Source organism: Centrocercus urophasianus, unplaced genomic scaffold (genome assembly GCF_019232065.1).
Source record: "Centrocercus urophasianus isolate 14NV4802_14NV808 unplaced genomic scaffold, USGS_Curo_1.0 seq_13, whole genome shotgun sequence".
Classification (NCBI taxonomy): domain Eukaryota; kingdom Metazoa; phylum Chordata; class Aves; order Galliformes; family Phasianidae; genus Centrocercus; species Centrocercus urophasianus.
In genome coordinates this window covers 29,336,938-29,355,787 of record NW_024884475.1, presented here as the reverse complement: position 1 = coordinate 29,355,787, position 18,850 = coordinate 29,336,938, and the positions used below count along the sequence as shown (strand labels likewise).

Sequence of the window (18,850 nt, the reverse complement as noted above, 5' to 3'; positions counted from 1 at the left end):
CTGTCCTAAAGAATAAACATTACACTTCCAGTTAACTGTGATAGCCAACTTTATTCTCCTTGTCATTTTTGCAATTCTGGTGTTCTTAAATTGTTTAACTTCTTAGTAAAGCTGCTACAGATGTCACCCTGCAGAAACCCCCATAGCTTTCTGAGTCAGGACCTCACTGTGCAAGTTTCACCCCTGCTTTCAATTTCACAGCATCATCTATCCTTGTTCTCTTGTCAGCAGTGCTTAAAGCTCTCCAGCTGTTTCAGTTTTATATAAAACTTGCTGACAGCAGCTCTCAAACATCAAAAACTTTGTCAAATGCAGTTATTCCCATCAAGAGCATTTCTGAAATTCTTGGAACACAACAAAAAAGTAACAGCACTTTAAACTTAATAATATCATTTGTAAGTCACAAAGAAATTGCAAGGAAAAAAGCAAGCGTGAGGCAAAACTACTTCAGATGAAAAGCAAAATATAATCCACTGATTAAAAAAAAGAAAAAAAAAAGCATTAATATTTGAGACAACAACAAAATAAAAGCTACTGATGATCACGCAGACAACTACAGCCTCTACAAATAATTTTGTTTCAAAAGCTAATGTATTATGGCAAAAATAGAAGCAATACATCCCCGTGGGCCACATGAAAAGCAAAGCATACGAAGAACAACACAGAGTAGTCCCAGGCAGAGTTGTCTACCAAAAAAGAGCAGAATGTCCCTACATCCCCAGCCAGCAATGTAAGCGTGCCTTGCAGAGGACAGAGATCAAGATAGACACACATCTGACTTTCTCCTGACTAAGCCAGTTTCTGCAAAATTCTCTGAGAAGTATTCCAGATCTTCTTTGATGAAAACTGCGTTCTCTACAGCAAATGAGAGGCAAGCCTGTTCCAAATTATACTGGACTCTCCAATACTCCAGTGCAGAAACTGTTTCTGTGTGACTGAACATTACCTAACAGATTCAACAGGTCCAATTTCAACTACTAATAGCGACTATTGGAACAGCTACTTATACTGAAGATACCACTTTTACCTGAGTGAGGTAAATCATATCTTTAAACTTTTTTATGGGATCTGTGCTCAGGGGAAGCTTGAAATGATATCCAATCTGTTGAAGCATTTGGTCATTGCCATTTTCATGGTGCTGCCGATGGAGAGAGAAATTGCTCATGTACGACCAGTCCTCAGCAGAGGAAACCTTTTAAAAACATAAGTAAAATATCTGAATGATGACTGACAGGTTATTCAGGAAAAGATATCTGTTACAGCCTGCTGGCATCACTCAAAATTATTAAAGAGGGCAATGCATTTTTAGAGCACCTCATGCAGTGAAGCAAGAATTTTTAGTCAGTAACACCGTTTGCTCATACCCTTTGTACAAACACCTGAAAATAGTGTTTTTGAACCTGCTCAAAAGGCTCAGGAGCATGACAGTTTTTTGTCCTACAACTGAATTTGACCACAGGACCTCAATGGTTTGTTTGGGTTCACAGTAAATCAGAAACACTTAATTGAGATGAAAGAATGTACTCTAGTCAAATACATGTAGGCATAAAGTTGCACATTTAGTATGTTTGAAAGTAAGAAGCCATATTCCTTCCAGGCTAATAAATATCAAAAGCTAGCAGGGCTATAAATTCTAGTAATATACATTCAAAACCTGCTACAATAATCTGCCTCTGGAAACAAATGAACATGAAACAGTTGGTTTGGGTTTTTTTCAGCTAAGGATAACAATCCCTTATAGCTCATACTGCTACTACTGTTAAGTTTTTATCATAATTACAATTTCTGTAACATCTGTTATTTAAATTTGTTCTACTGTAGGTCAGACTGAGTTAAAATTTTTCATTTTTGTTCATATGGATGATCATACTGATTATGTCTCAGATAATATACTTAACCCAGAAAACTGAAAGGAACATTTTGAACTCCTTTCAGATGCATGCCTATCAACATGATATTCATGTCTGAACAAATGGACAGAAAAACAGGACGATGCATCTCTGTTTGAACTAGAAAAAAGAAAATCAAACAATATACAGTATCTTGATTTAATAGGAGACAAAACAAAACCCTCTCCAATATTTTTTTCTTTATGTATTGAATATTAGCAAATAAGTTGGTAAAAGCAATGAAAATTCAGCACAAATCAGCACTGATTGTGGCTTTGGTATTTTTAAATGGACCTTCAACACAGCCACAGAAATATGCTAGGCAATCATCACTAAGCTATATATTAAAAAGAATTAATATTAAAATTAATAGTCACATAACATTCTCCATTTATCAGGCACAGCCACCTATGTTTCAATATGAGTGATAACATTGCTTATATTTTACAGATCATACCCAAGGGAAGAAGGACCTGAAAGACAAGTCCACTTGGAATTAAGCTAGTAGCCAGGGTTGGGCAGCAACTTAACATTTTAATCTATACAAGATCCTTGGGCTCTTCAAATGGTGGAAAGTGCCAGTTACTGGTTCTGAACAGAAAATAATTTTTAAAATTCATTTAATTATAAAAATAATCAAGACTGTTTCCTAGTGTTCCTATCATGGCAGACCTAATAAACACCCTTAATTGCATTAAACTTGTTTTTTTTTTTTCTTGCAATGACAAGGCAAATTTTTCAATCACTGAAAGGATACAATCCAGTTTCTTCCCTCCCTCCACAGCTCCACACTTCTATCCCACCTGCCATGTACCACATCTCACACTGCATTATCCCAGCTGCAGTCATGATTTTTTGGAAAGAGATTCACTACCCCCACTAAACGAGAGCAGAGGGAATAATAAGGTTCAGAAGATCAGCCTTACCTTTTCCAGCGTACTGAAAGATGGCCAGGACTGAAACCCATATTCTGAAGCAAAACGAGTTCTAGGATACACTGACCAGTTCCAGCAGTCACTGCTGTAGTCATAAAAGTGAGTGTCACCATAATGCGTGTCATAAGGATTTTCAGCGAGCCAGCCCTCTTTAATTGACTCCAAACCATTGGTAGGACTGGATACAACAAAAGGACGACTTTTATCTTCCTGTAATTAGAAAAAAAAAATAAAACATCACCACTACTCCTTATAAAATGATTGGTTTTTATCATCTGAATATCTGGAATGTATACTGAAAAGGAAGAGGGCAAAGAAGAACAAGATTTTTCCAAATTTCTGAGTCACCACTTAGGAAACAATCCTCTTTGTGAGTCATCATCTTTACTAGCTTAATTAGCCTCTCATTCCTCCTCCTGGAAGACAGTTAGGCATGATGTTGCCTGCTCTACTGTTCTAAGGGATTCTTTTCCTCACATCAAGAGATTCGCTATCTTCATATACTTCTAAATTCTTAATGAAAGCTATTTAAAAGTACGTCTCATGAAAAATAAACCCAAAGAACATTAATATTTGAGAACTGTGACCTCTTTATGTAAATCATTACTTTTATTGTGCTTTTGGAGCAATATCACCATGATTTTCCCCCCTAAATTTAGTCTCCTAAATTTAGTCTCAACAAAACTAAGATATTCTGCTACCAATGACTGCACAGTAGCATTGCAGGTTACTGTCACCGTTGCTGACTCAGCACATCAAAGTAGACAAGACTATACCAGGACTTACATTTAAGATTATTCAGTGCAGCATTTATTTATAACCTCAGCAGATTTAGTGTACAACATCTTTTATCTGTACTCTACAAAGCACCGTAGGAATTGTTCTGCACGTATAATTCATTTTTCACTCTACTTGTAAGACAGAGGCCTGAATTACCACAGTCACAGATTGCAACAACTGGCTCCAACACAGTAGAGTTGTGTTGATACGTGCTTCATTTTAAGAAAGAAAAGAGCCATCCCGCTCCAATATTTTGGATGCGAGTGATTAACAACTAACTGAAGTACAATTTGTTACAGGATACCTTAGATTCCCCAAAGTCTTTAGCTCAGACTTAGAAGTCTTTTAAGTGATACAGTCCTGTTCTGCCAACAGTTACAGATTTCCTCAGTTGGTTTACATTACCATAGAATTGTTCGAGTTGGAAGGGACTCTTAGTCTAGTCCAGCTTCCCTGCAGTGAACAGGGACATGCACAGCTAAGTCACATTGCTCAGAGCCAGCTTGGCCTTGAACGTCTCCACGGACAGGGCTTCCACCACATCTCTGGGTAGCCTGTTCCAGTGTCTCATCACCTTCGCTTTTTCCTTTTATTCAACCTAAATCTCCCCCCTTTAAGTTTGAAACCATTTCCCCTTGTCCTATCACAACCAACTCCGCTCAATAATCTGCTGCTTTCTTTGTTGTAGCTTCCCTTTAGATACCAAAAGGCCACCACCAGGTCTCCCTGGAGCCTTCTCTTCCCTAGGCTGATCAGCCCCAGCTCCTGTAGACTGTTTTCGTAGCAGAGGTGTATTTTACAGAACCTGAAATCATTTAACTGGTACAGTTCCTTCTGACACTCAAAATAGTTAATCTATGGGTTCAAAATAAAGGAGCGTCCAGGCTCGACAAAATAACACACAAGTGGACTGTAACTAAAAAATATTATCACAAGCCAGAATACTTCACTCTGTGGTATGCACACTGGCCATCCAAGTCACGCAGCCAATCACAGAAACACCACAGCATACCTGTACACAACCTCTCAGCTCAAAGAAACTAAGAAATACAAACATCTATATTTCTGCTTACCATTTTGATTGTAAGACACCATTACACTTAGAATGTACAACTTCTCAAGAGCAGATCCTTTCTGGCATGTTCTTTCACTCCACTACCTCATTTTCACTATTTCCCTTTTTCTATACCTTTCCAGCAGAAAGATATCACGAATACCAGAGTACAACTGCTCTGACAATGTCAATAGCCTCTAATAATAAGCAATAACATCACTGTCATGTACATACTGATTGCTGATTGCTTAGCTTAGTGCAAGGGAAAATTTAGATCATGAAGCCCCCATAACATAAAATGCATCTCATCCTGAAAATGACAGAGACTAGCATTATCATATCTTGAAGACAGTAACATCATGCTGGATAACTGGGTTAAGAAAAGACCATTAACATTTTTAGGTTAACACAAAACTCACATTCGCTTGTTCACTAGCCAGGCAAAGCTCTTGCATTTTAATCATTCTGCATGCCTCTTAGCTAAAAGGGGATTTAAGAATACTCATCCGTGGTTCAAGGATCATTTATAATCCCTATACAGATGTGCAGCATCGATTTGGGACTTCTGAATCAATTTTACCCCACATATGCAAACAAAAGTTAGTTAAAAGTAGATTCTATGAAGTAATGAGCTGCAGTACTTCCAATAAGGAAGAGACAACTCTACAAGAACTGTGCAAAATGAGCACTGCCACATCACAATAGATATCATTATTGATTTCAGATGCCTCTGGTCAGCATGTTCATAGTTTAAGTCTTATCTGAACTATTTAGTTTCTGTATACTGTAAAACATCATCAGTTTGTTCAAAACAAATTAAAAAAAAAAACAAAAACTAAAAGCCACGTATGACAAAAACAACATAATGACCAAAGAACATGAGAAGGACAAAGTTTGGCATAGCTTTTGTTTAACCTACTTCAGCCAAACACTTCAGTCACATACTTGGAAAGACACACTGGAACAATATTATTTTCACAAATTTCTTCAACTGCAATTAAAAGATTGAGGGTTGTTAATCCATCTTACAGCACGTATCAACAAAGTCAAGACAAAGGAAATCAATCATCTTGATTAATTAATGGGCAAGTTGATTTACCTCCACTGCAAGTGAAGGTATTTGTGGAGTACACTTAATAGGAAAGGAAAAGGAGGCAAAATCATCTACATTTTCAGGTCATCTTTACATATCACAGGACATTAAAGACAAAAACAATTTTTTGTTTTGTTTTGAGGATGACTGTTGATTTTAAAGAGTAGCTTATGCAAGCGAGGAAAGAGCAGTTCCTCAACAGCATGCTCTTTTTCATTTTCAAAGATTATTTAAACAAAAGAAGAAAAAAACTACACAAAAGCAGAGAAATCCCAAGTAGCTCAAATTGCAAATATTACGTCATTTTGCCAAGTCACCTCCCCCCCCTTTTTCTTGAAATCACTTACAGCAAGAACTATTTCTCTGATGTTCTTCACATAAAGCATCACGTAATCTTTGATATAGACTTCTCTGTCAGCATGTGGTATGGAGAACCAGTTACTTGCAATTGCTGCTTCATTTTCATTGTTACCACTCCACAGAACAACCGATGGATGGGATTTTAACCGCCTTACCTGAAAAACAATTCAGTTTCAGAAGTCAAGGAAAACAATTTATCTTAAAAAATAAAAACAAATAATGATCTATTTGTCACTACTTTAATTACAAGTTCACATGCATATTACAAATGCTACGCCTACAAGTTCCGTGTTTTTATCCAGTCCGTCCACTTTTCCGCCAGTTCCAGATCAGACCCAGACTTTTGTATACTTAGTATCCCAGCACACATCCACCATGCACATTTAGCTCTATCCCCATCTGTTCAGCCACATATGAAGGGTAAATTCTGTGCTAAGACAAGTCGATATCACTAGAGCTTACACTAAACATCCTCGAGAGCAGTTTGGACACGAGGAAGGCCTATACCTCTGCCTCACTACCAGAAGCAAGTTAAAGAGCACGGTTACATTTTGTGTCTGCTATTTAAATGCACACTAACAAATACTTTCAAATAAGCATTTCTAGGATAATGTGTAGGTCCCTCTGAACGTAATGCCTCCTATTTACTTCCACTGAAAATAAAACAGATACAAAGAGCACATTAATACCATTTAATAGGGCAAATTCTCAGCTACAAAACACTCTTTTTCAACAGAGTCACTACCAGTTGCTGTGCATTTTCACTAGTGATGAACAAGAGCCTGCATGCTGCACTTGTAAAAATCTGCAAGGCCAGCTGGAACGTGACTTGTGTTTCAGCAGTGGTGAGACAGCAATGCGAAAGACACCATCTACCACCTCCCTGTGCTCTCACCCACTGCTTGGCCTCCATAAACATTCAACAAGCATCACTGAATGTCACCAGGTGTAATTTTTTCTACATTGAGGAATTCAGTGATACACCTTGGCTTTATACATACTTCCATGTCAAGTGTCTTACTATCAGACTGCCGCTCTGCTGCCATCTGCTACTCGGTAACAAAATGTAACAGAATATTGGCAGGAAGGTTACATCTCTACTACCATAGCACCAACATCCACCTTGATGTCATGGGCCAACATAATGAGGAGGAATTACTTTTGGAGCAGCCCTCATAAATTATTCTTTCAGTCAATACTAGGTTATGATCACACGGACAAAATACCTGATGAGAAACTTCTGCTCTTACTGATTCCAAGTAATCCTGGTCTGTTGGATACAGGGCACATGCAAACATAAAATCCTGCCAAATCTATGAGAAATAAGAAAGAAAATACAAAATAATCTGTTACTAAATCATTTTTCATATTTGAAAAACAGATGCTCACTGGGATGCAAAATACTTTCCCAAAACAGAAGTTATTTATCTAAAAGAGAATTGAACTGAAACGTATCTGTTGTTCTTGAAAAGCATCATCAAAACAACCACACTCTTCGTGGCGTTCAACATGATCATACTCAAATGTGGTTTTCTTCAATATAAGGACTTACAAAATATTCACCCTTAGAAAGTAGATCCTGGCAGCCTTCACTGACAAGTAGATTATTTCTCAATAAGATGGATTTCAATAGGTTTCAACGGAATAATTAGAATCCACGCTCTGTTCAGCTATGACCATGAGGGAGCTTCCAGCTGAACAGAGCAATTTCAAATTTAATGCTTTCCATGTGTAACACCAAATCCACATTACTTACTAAAAGAAGAAAGTAATTCTTGTGATGCGGTACCAAGTACATTTAACAGGTCTTCAAGTACATTTTGTAACAAAATGCTTCCACAACAAATGCACAGACTGATCTTAAAAAGAGCAAATTGTGCTCAGTGAGGCAGAAACAAAGAATCTAGTTTAAGAGCTGGTGATCTCTTCCTTTAAAGATCAAGCAGATACCTTGAGAACAACACTGGAGAACAACAAACTCCTTCATTTGTAACTTAAAGAAGAATTACAAAAAAATTGAAAGGAAGAAGCCCAGTGAGATGGGCAGGATTTCTTGATCTATCTGTCCTGTATTTAATTTTTAAGTGCCATAAATTAAACTCATGATAATCTATCTCAAATGGAAAGCTTGAAAGAGCTTATCAGTATAGTGAGTCCTTTCCAACAGACTACAGTTTTCTGAACATCATTCTACATAAATAACAGTGAGAGCCAGCCCTGCTTCTCATTAAATTGTTCTCCTTGCGATGACATATTTTGCCATTACTTTTCCCTGTTTCCCCCAAAAATGTGTGTAATAGATCTATTAATAATTGTTCCAGTCTAACACTCTAAGAAAAAGCAAGGCTATTGCTGAAGAATTACTAAGAATCTTTCAGTGACTGTGGAATCAAAATTCTCTGTACCAAATTTACTTCTCCCGTTGTTTCCTTCAGTGAGCCATCACTGTTTCTCCTTAAACACAGTTTGACTCTAATGCTCTTTTAAGTCTTCGCAAGACCAGCAGAAGGAGTAAAACTAAAGTCCTCCAGCATCACCCCGCACCAGAATAAGGGTCTGATTTTCTGTATCTACTTGCTATTCTCAGTGCTGAATAAGACCTACTTCTTGCACTGAGCATTGCCCAGGCACAGATCTATATGGCCTACTTAGATTTCTAGTGTCAAAAATGAAAGAACTGCAAGTGCTCAGAAGCCTTGAAAATCAAGGCACACATTCAGATGACTTTTTTTTTTTTTTTTTGGCAAGCACATAAAGCAGAAGGCAGCAAGGTATCAATTTTGTTTCTCTGCTCTTCACTGCTGCAAAGACCAAATGCGCTTCTTGGGATTTTAATACCTGATGCAATTCAGTCTTCACTCATGTAGTCCCCATTTCATCAAAGCTTATTATCATTTATCTCCAAACTCATATAATCAAAAGCTACTCATCTAAAATTACCAATGTTTAAAGCAGGTGTTCCTTTATAGCTATATTTACATTCAATTATAGTTTGTTCAAAATGGCCTTTTAGATAAAGTCTACCATGCAGGCCAGATGAAATTTAAAAAAGAAAATTGAGTAAAAGAAAAAAGAAAAACAACCAAACAAATTTTCATTCATTTCCCGAGCAGAGAAAAACACGACTACTTTCTTTGATGTTTTGATTACTCAGAAGCAAGCACAGAAGTTAAACAGATTAGACCCTAAATTCTCACAGTGATCTGATTCCAAGGTCTCTGCTCTCAAACTGGGGCATATACTGAAATACTCAAGTTTTTCAGCAGAGCTATTCTCACATGAGTAAGTTCCTAATCACAGCTACAGAGGCCCACAGCTGTGGCAGAACTACCATTTGAGTTTGTGAGTAATCCCCCACCCATACGTATTTGTTTCACAGCTATTTGACCAATTGTTGCAAGCCCCCTGTTGATGCCCACTCCAGGACAGTAATCCACAGAAGTTCTTACATAGTGCACATCAACACAGTATAAATGTCTACTCTCTGCATTAAGTAACATCACTAACACCAGTTACTCAGACATTCATTTCTTTCTCTCAATCCATCCCAAGAGAATAGAAAATGTAGAACTGGAGCAGGTTGGAGAGTCTGGGTCTGAACAAAAGATGGAGAGTTCAAGGCACAAGCCTCTAGCTCAGATTCTGGGGAATGTAAGAGCAGAAAAACAGAGACAGCAGGGAGAAAAGGAAGACCAAAGTGAGACTCTGGGTAAAGAAGGGTGGCAGAATAAAAAAATGAAGACCGCAGATTTGTAGCCTTAATTGGAAAATACAAGCTAATATAAACAGTCCAAAACATCACTTCCAGTTTCAGACAGCCTCAGTAATGAGCAAGAAGTTAAAAATATATATATTTACAAAAATAAATTATATATATATACACACATATATATATACATACACATATGAAGGTTTTATCTATAAGTTGTGTACATCCATATATATATATATAGAAGATTGATTCAACTTCTCAGATTGATACTCCACCATGTATCCTTTGGAAAGATGGTTAGAACTTGTGTCAAATTCTCTTACATGACTCATATACAGTAGACTTTTATTTACAAGCTCATATTTCCAAATACACAGCCTGTATTATTATTTTTTTTACCATTATTCCCAGTTCATCGCAAATATCATAGAAATCATCTTGTTCATATATTCCTCCTCCCCAAATCCTGAGTGCATTCATGTTAGCATCTGCTGCAGACTTCAAGAGTAGCCATAATCTGTCAAATACAATAAGAAGATTTACACAACCTTCATAGCAGTTTCTAAGGTTATATCACAAAAAAACCTCAAACATTCATCTTTGAAAAGCAATCAAGTAATTCAGACAGAAGCCAGTCTATTTTGATACCTTCTAATCCTGCATGTCTGGAGAGAGATCTCAAAAAGCAATTTTTTGTGTAAACAAAATTACTTGGTCCTGTAAACACAAAATAGATGAAGTGTCAGCTGCACGAGGGCTGTACCAGTAATGCCTCCTATTTCATTATGTTGACCACAATGTCAGGGACAGATAGTAGTGGTATGGCAGTAGAGGTTGAACCTTCCCACCAGTATTCCATTTTGTTGCTGTGCAACAGATGGCAGCGGAGGGGCAGACTGACAACCTGGAACCTGATATGGAAGTGCATTTGAAGCAAAGGTGTATCACTGAATTCCTCCCATGCAGAAAAAATTGCACCCACTGAAATTCATCAATGCTTGCTGAACATTTATGGAGACCAAACAGCAGATGTGAGCACAGTGAGGTGGTGGGTGGTGTGTTTCAGCAATGGCAAGAGACAAAGGGTCACTTCTGCTGGTACAGATTTTTTACGAGCACAACATGCAGGCTCCTTTTCATTGCTGGTGAAAACGCATAATTACTGGTGGTGTTTATGCTGAAAAAGAATATTTCATAGTTGAGGATTTTCTCTATCAAATAGCGTTATTGTGCTTTGTATGTATTGTAGTTTCCATGGAAATAAATAGATGGCATTACTTCTGGAGTAACTTACATAAGTCCTTTTTAAGTACTGGCAGAACAACGTGTGGAAATACTGTATGTTATTAACAAAGCTAGTCAAAATATAGCATGCCCTCCATCCCACTTCTTGCATGCCATATCAGCAAAATCCAAGAGCAGACCAAATAGGGAAGAGTGAGACTTCGGTGCATTTCTCCATCCCTGCATTAGGAAGTTTGGAACATGGCTTAAGTGCTCTTCCTGTCAGTGTCAACGAGTACATTCCAGGCAATAGGAACAGATAGCCTGAGGATTATTTTAAAAAATGTCTGAAAGGCCAGTAACCTGTGGACAGCAAATAACCACTCTACCATCAGCTATTGCACTTACTAGCATTGAATAACATTCAGATCTTGCAGTGTTAAGTCTTAATTCTGAGAGCCTTAGCCCCAGCAATTTGTGTTCCACTGCAGCAAAAATGCTAAGTCATGGCTTGAAACAGTGATTGAGCACCTGTAGGAAGGCAGGGCCAATCCAGGGGCACTCAGTTGCATGCAACACACCTGAGTGACTGGAAGGGGCGGAGTCAGGATCCACTCCTTCCCAGATCTCATTTAAGGATTGGCAGTGGAGGCAAGAGTATCTTGCTGGAGATCTCTGCATATCTGAGGCCTTCTGAAGGTAAGCAGCTTCTTTCCTTTCTGCGCCCACAGCTGTTGCCTTTGAGTGAATCCTCACTTGCTGCAGCCTGGGACCTTGCTGCTCTGCTGTCATAGCTGCACTTTCTATTGCATTACACCTACCTTGAAAGGAGTCCACCCACACTAGTGTCAACATTTGAAGGGCAAACATGAAGAGGTAATGGTGATCCTTTCTCCTAAGAAAATATCAGATGTGGCTTACGTGTCATAGGTCACTCTATCCTGGAAAGAATCTGCTGGAATCCAATTTGAGCCCTTCATGAAAATGGGTTGGCCATTGATTTTGAAGTAGAAACTCAGACCTGGAGACCCAGGAATAGGCTCCTGAACAAGTTCTACTGTCCGAAAATAGGCCTGTGAAAACATAAAACATAGGTTTAAAGCAGACAAAATAAAATCAAAACTATAACACAAGCAATTGAACTGAATAACTTAAAAGTAGTCAAGAAGTCAGAAGACGTGGCCTCATCTCTTACGGTACTTTTCAAGCAGAAATTAAAAGTGCATTAAAAATTTTTTTATAAGTGTTTGCACATGTATGTGTGAGACAGATGCATGTTTACTTGATGGAAAAAATTCAGTTAAAGTTCTATTTGGAAATCACTGAGAGGAATGTGGGCTGCATTAGATCAGATACACTGTTCTGATATTTTCTGCTTATAGAAGGAGACTACAGAAGCTCTGCTGGAGATCTTGTCCCTAACATCTAGTTTCAGGTTCATCCAGTAAAAGCAAAACTGTATTCTGTTGTTGCCTTGAAATTATAACTTTTAAGAGATATGCATTTAAATAAAAATGCTAGTTTGAAAGTGAAGGTCTCTCTGGCCTTAACAGCTGTATTTGAACAGTATGCTCACCGATCTGGTTTCTCAGAGACCAGTTTTGCTAAACAGTCACCAACTCTGCGTAAACTATTGAAGTCCATTCCAGATTCAGGTAGATGCCAAACTGTCTTCTACAGCTGCTCTTTCAGCCTAACATCTGCAAACACTGGGGGAGGATGGGGGGAAATAAATAGCAAAACATTCCTCCTAACTGCAGGTAGAAGATGACTTCCCAAGAAATCATTCTGGGTGTTTTAGGACAGTTCATCTCAGCTAAAGTGACAGTGCTGTTCTGAAGAGGTATATCAATTGCCACAACACACAGGCAGTACCATGAAGCAGTACGAGATGGACTGCAGTAACACATTGCACCAAACCCTTATTTTGCAGAGGTATCTTCTCCACCTATTGCGTTTGGATCCAGTGCAGTTGCAAAGTGTTACAGAATACACTTCTTTCAGGAAGATTTTCTAGTACTTTTTCCCCTCGCACCCTTCTTCTGCTTTAACTTATCTGGATCAGAAAGAATTTTTTTTTCCTTTTTTCTCCTTCTGGTACCTGTTGCTCATTATCACAGGGAGAAATTTGGGAAACTGAATAAAGTGAATGAAAGCAAACAGAAAATTTCAGCCAATGCACACTAAGCAAAAAGTTTGGAGCTGGACCACAGGAAACTGTTTTTGTCTAGGCTACCCTTAAGCTAGCACCCACTTCTTTCTCAAATGACTGTTTACAAGCTGACCTTATGAAAACATAATAGCAGAGTACAAACTGTTCTCTCTCTGCTTTAAGATACATTTGGGACTGTATCTGTCTGTCAACCCGGCTAAATTTAACCTAATTAAGTAACTGATATGTCTGCCTTTAAAATGAAATGTAATGCTTAATTTCACACACCAAACAGTTCTGTAGTTAAACTGGGACGTAACTAATCCCACTATGTGACTGTGATTATTAAATTTTTAACTTATTAATAATTGTTTAGATTGGAAATAATTTTCCCGTCTGAGGCAGTAAAGACAAAAAACCTTGGGTTTTTTCTTGCTTCCTCTTCAGTGCTTCATAGTCAACAGAACAATGATTAATTAAATCCCTGGACAGACGCAATGCAAACTAGGTGCATGAGTGGAGACCACAGATCGCTCACCTCAAACTGAATCCCTGTGCACTGTGGCAATGAACATACAAATTAAAAGAAAGAAAAAAAAAATACTGTACCTCAGGTCCTGTAGTGTTGTACAGCCTTGCTCTAAGGGTAACAGTAGATTAAATGCAAAAGGATCTCAGCATCACCACTACTGTAAAGGATCAACACTGAAGAAATTCCCAGTGACAGAAAAAAACCTCACAAAAATCATACCAGTGAGAAGACACTTCTGGTTCCCTGGCCAATATTTCTTAGCTCAGAGAAATTCTTAGCACAGTATCCAACCTCTACCTCTTTTCTACTGCGATCCTTCTGCACAATGGGTCAACTGAAAACAGATCAGCACGATGAACTTAGCTTTAGGACAGTAATCTTCCACCCATTCATAGAATTTTGCATATATATTCTAGGCTGAGAAGTTTAAAAAAAAAAATAGTAATCATACAACTCTCACCATTCTAACTGCTGAAGACTGAAAAAAAAAAAAAAAAAAAAAAAAAAAACCCTACATCATGAGTACTACACTAACTTAAGAATTCTGACCTTCCTTTAGTGAACTAAATTACTTTGAGAAAAACCCTTTAGTCTCTAGTGCAACTCTTTTTTTGTGGCACAAAATGGAATGAGATTTATAGATGTGTATTTGGGAGGTCCTCTTAATGGTTGTCATCAGGCAGGTTGAGACTGTCTCAGAGTGCAGTTGTAGTGGAGTATTTATATTACTAACAGAAGTAATGCGATATGCTTTATTCATCAAGTGGAACTCATGCAACTGGCCAAATCAGAGGCAATTTGTTAGGCTGGAACACTCAGTCAAGACCACCCACACAGCACAAGTGCAGGGAAAAGCTCCTCAGCCCCATCTCACATTTCTGGGATCCCAGAGTCTGATGACTTTGTGCTCCCAAACCATTGCTTCCCAGGGGCACACCTGGGAACACAGCACCTCTTCCCATTCTTACTGCAGCTTTCTTCTACCAAGCAGAGTCAAAGAAAGTCAGAGGGGAACTGCTAGGATCTGGCATACTCGATTATGCATCCTTATGGCTCTGACCACGGCAACTTTGCAATGTGCATCACATACCTTGCTCTCCAAAGACTGATATTAATCCCAGACTTGGATCATGGAGAAGAAGCTTTCTAGCCACCAAAAAGCAAACACTTATCTGATTCTCTCAACAATTAAGAAACAGATATGTATCTTTGAGTCACATACAAGGGGTTTGTACCCAATGGCTGTGGAACCAATTGGTGTTCTTTGATTTAGCACTAGGAAAAGTAACAAGGACAAAGACGCCCAGACCTGAAATAAGATCACAGAATGCCCTAGTGATCTAACTAACTAGCATGCAGCATGGAAATGTGTGTGAAAATTACCAAATCAGGCGGAGAGGCTTTTGTAAGTCACGTTAAAAGGCCTGGGGGAGAAGTGGGTATAGAGACACAGAAGGAACAATGGTTGGAGGTTAAGATCCAAGTACTAAAATAGTATCATGAAATAATGAAATATACTGCTGAAGAAATAAGTATATAGAAAGATGGAGAAACTGATTCCAAAATCAATTAAGTGCCTCAAAAGACAGTGAAAGAGATACTAAAGAATACTGAAAGTATTATACTAAAGTATAAGAGATACTTTTCTTCTTGCCATGCCTACATCAGTGAATTTATCAATAGCAAATAGAACTCAACCTCTCTCAAGAAAAGCCATTTCATTCTAAGGCAATTTCTGTCTATGACTTTGCTTTATATTATCTGAGAAACAAAGTCCAACATAGAGTATTCAAACAGAAAACCAAAACAGAAACCCACGTCATCCTGGATGTTGGCTCTATTCTATTTTGTTTTTCTGCTGCTCTCAATGGCAGTGTGTAGGTACTTCTTCAGTCAAAGGGGGTCAGCAGAACGGGCCAGAGCCCCAAAGGTCTCTGCAAGCACACGCTGGGAGGCTACCCAGAGGATTTCCCAAAGGATTAGCTAATGTTTTGGAGACTAACATATAAAAAAAAAAAAACAGAAGAGTCCCTGCTAAAGACAGTTGGATTAGATAAGATTCACACTGCATATTCTTACTTACACAGTTGTTACCCTTTAGCTTTTGTTTGTCCAAAGATATGCAGATACTCTGAATCCATACAGAGACATAACATTCAAAAAACATTTCACATCTATTAGTTGCTCACCAGAACGCAGCACCAGGTTCCCAGCAAAAACCTTACAGAAACTTTCAGAAATGTTTGTCACTGCAAGTGTTTCCTGAACTATCCAAAGTTTATTCAGTTCTGCTGACGTGAGGACAAACTGTGCTAGAAAAAAACTGCATATGGAGCCTTCATTCACGTGTACAGCTCAGGGCAGGGATGTGTCAAAATCCAAGACAGAGACTCAGAGAACACATGAAGGACAACTACACTTTGCACTACGAATCTATAAAGTCTTCGTATGTGGTTAATTAGTAATGCCAGCAATGCAGTGCGTTTGCTCTTTTCTGCCTTTCCCTTTGAGGAAAAAAAGGCTTGTAAATATCTTTTGCAGACCATTAAACCCCTGTGACCATATGCCCTATGGATCTATGAAAAATCCTGATGGAATTACCCAAACTGAAACAATTTCCCTATGAGGAAACTTGCAGCTTTTACACAGTAATAATGTGTTTATTTGTTTTTAAATACAGGCTTTTAGACGTATTTCCTACTTATTTTCCCAAGCACAATACACTGTGTTTATTTAGTATGTTTTTTTTCATTTTTTTCAAGATTTATCACCGAAAATAGCAAAGAACTATTCCTAGGACCTCATAATCAACCTTACTTCTAGCCCTATAAAGTCTGAGACTCCAGAAGCTCCTGTTTTTGTAAGGTTTTCTATGTGAACAAACATTATAGCAAATAGCAGTTTTAGATGCCTGGTGACAAGATTTTAGTGAAGCAATATACCTCAGAACCATCTAATGCATATGTTTACGTGGTTGTTTCCACATGTTAATGGCATAAGGGGCTCAGTCTTACTCATAACTGCTTTTTTTATTTGTTTTTCTCCAAAGGATAGTGGGAAATTGTCTCTTCTGAACTTATTAGTAACAACAATCAGATAATTATACAGCCAGTATGTTGCAGAAAACCTTAAGCAGATAACTTATCTCTAAATATTACTTTTCCGGTCAGTTTTAAGATGTTACCTCTTCTAGAACTTGAAGCACTTCTATCACATTCTAACAAATGAAATTTAGAAGTTTTAGAAGCTTCTTAAGATTACACCAATCCTACAATTTTTTTTAATGTGAATTAGCAAGAAAAGTTCAATTAATAAACCTTCCCCAACATTTATAGTTTATAGAAATGTAAATGAGCTTTCTAGTACACAATATAAAAACATCACCACAACTGATCAAGTTTAAAGGAGAGTTTTGGGTTTTTTTAAATAAAAAAAAAAAAAAAAGGAAGAAAGGTTAAAGATCTTTCCCTTTCTGATGTTTCCAACTATGAGCCATCTTCTAGTCTGAATGAAAGTAAAGACTCCTATGAAGGCTAAAGCTACCACAAAACAGGTAAACATATATTGTGACATTAAGAAAAACCCTTGTTTCTCATCAGTGCTTTCGCATGCATATTATAATCCAGCAAAACAATTCAGAGCTTTAGATACACGACATGTGGAGCAATGCCAGCTATAAAACAAACTGAAGGGCTCACTTTTGAAATTTTCTCAATCTGGTATCCTCCTGCCATGATGAAGGTTGTTGTCACATTGTATCCAATTTGTTTTCCATGTCCATTTGGCCACCAAGCTTCTACTGTAGAGTTCTTGAACATGCGAGAGGAAAAAGCCAGAAGGTTTTTATGAATAAAGACATAGCACACACCTGGGGGCTCAGCTGCCTTTGAGAGACCTGATGAGTTTATGTGCCTCAGCTGAGCCAAGGTAAGTGGGCTTGCTCCAGCTGAGGCACTGAGGTGAAAAGTGGTCAAAGTGTGATTGATCTCTCATTTGTGTCTCAGCTACTACTTCACTTTGAGTCCACAACCGGCCATCAGCATGTATATGCGTGCATGTGTGTGTATAGACAGAGAGGATGGCTGACAGAACATTTCTCCAAAACTCTAATATCTGAGTCTCAGAAGCAGACACTGCTTATTAGCCTCTATCATACCCCTCATCTAATTGTCCTCTTTACCTATTGTATGCAAAATCAGATTTACAGGGGTGACATTTTTCAGTTGTGACCTCGGTAGTATGTGGGCAGACTGTTTCAAATAAGAGGTTTCATTCACTCATTTCACTGCTTTCTGCTTTTTATCTGTGCTTCCTAATAATTTCAATAGTACTCCAAGATTTTCACAAACATAAAAGAGCTACCTTTAAGATTTAATTTTCTCATTTTTCTAGACAGAGAGTAATATTTATATAAATAATTTCCTACACTTACATGCATTTTCATTCCAATAGCCTACTTCTGCTGCTCAGTCCTATTGCCAACATTTGCCAGCAAATATTTCCACAACACAAAAATTGTGGAAAGAAAGCAATAACGCGTGCAATCAAACAATGCAGGGATCAGCACTGAATAGAGTCATGAAAGGAGTGCCTCAATCTTTCTGTATAAAGGGAGACCAGAGAGCAGCCCAACAATATGTTTTGCTGTAGCCACACTTGGACATAATAATTAACATATTTAGAAATATTTCAGCTTCCTTGGAGTTATCATAACTGCTTGTGCTGAAGTGCTGATCTCTGAATTGCATGGATACAGATGGCAGCACAGAATCATCATGTGCCCCAACAGCAAGGGAGCATTTGCAGCCACCTAGGACAGCTGGAGTGCTTCATTGGCCAATAATGATGTCATCCTCACCATTAGCTGATAAGCAAAATACTGTCACATTAGCAACACAGCACTTTGTGTGGGGATTTCTATATAAGCATCTCAGCTTATATGCACCACTCAAGTACCTACCGACTTTCTAACATAATTTGCAACAAGCTCTCAACTAAAAACAAATTTCTGGTGAGGTCTCACTATTTAACAAGCACCTCAGAAGACTGTCGTATGGAGCAAGGGCTCCTTTATGCTCGTCAATATGTTAGAACACATTGCAGGGCTTCTCATAAAATC

The 18,850-nt window shown here is 38.1% G+C and overlaps 1 protein-coding gene across 12 annotated transcripts in view; it reads right to left on the bottom strand.

Moving 5' to 3' along the window:
* The window catches only part of MANBA (mannosidase beta), a 65,458-nt gene that overhangs the window by 27,980 nt on the left and 18,628 nt on the right, over positions 1–18,850 (bottom strand). For 11 of the 12 annotated variants that reach the window (XM_042811769.1, XM_042811768.1, XM_042811772.1 and 8 more), the window contains exons 7-13: positions 17,430–17,540; positions 11,969–12,120; positions 10,223–10,340; positions 7,338–7,424; positions 6,099–6,266; positions 2,816–3,034; positions 1,028–1,192 (exon numbers count right to left, since the gene is read on the bottom strand). In XM_042811769.1, the coding sequence (XP_042667703.1) occupies positions 1,028–1,192; positions 2,816–3,034; positions 6,099–6,266; positions 7,338–7,424; positions 10,223–10,340; positions 11,969–12,120; positions 17,430–17,540 (1,020 nt within the window). The remainder of the gene's footprint in view (positions 1–1,027; positions 1,193–2,815; positions 3,035–6,098; positions 6,267–7,337; positions 7,425–10,222; positions 10,341–11,968; positions 12,121–17,429; positions 17,541–18,850) is intronic. The other variant, XM_042811779.1, reaches the window with a different exon arrangement.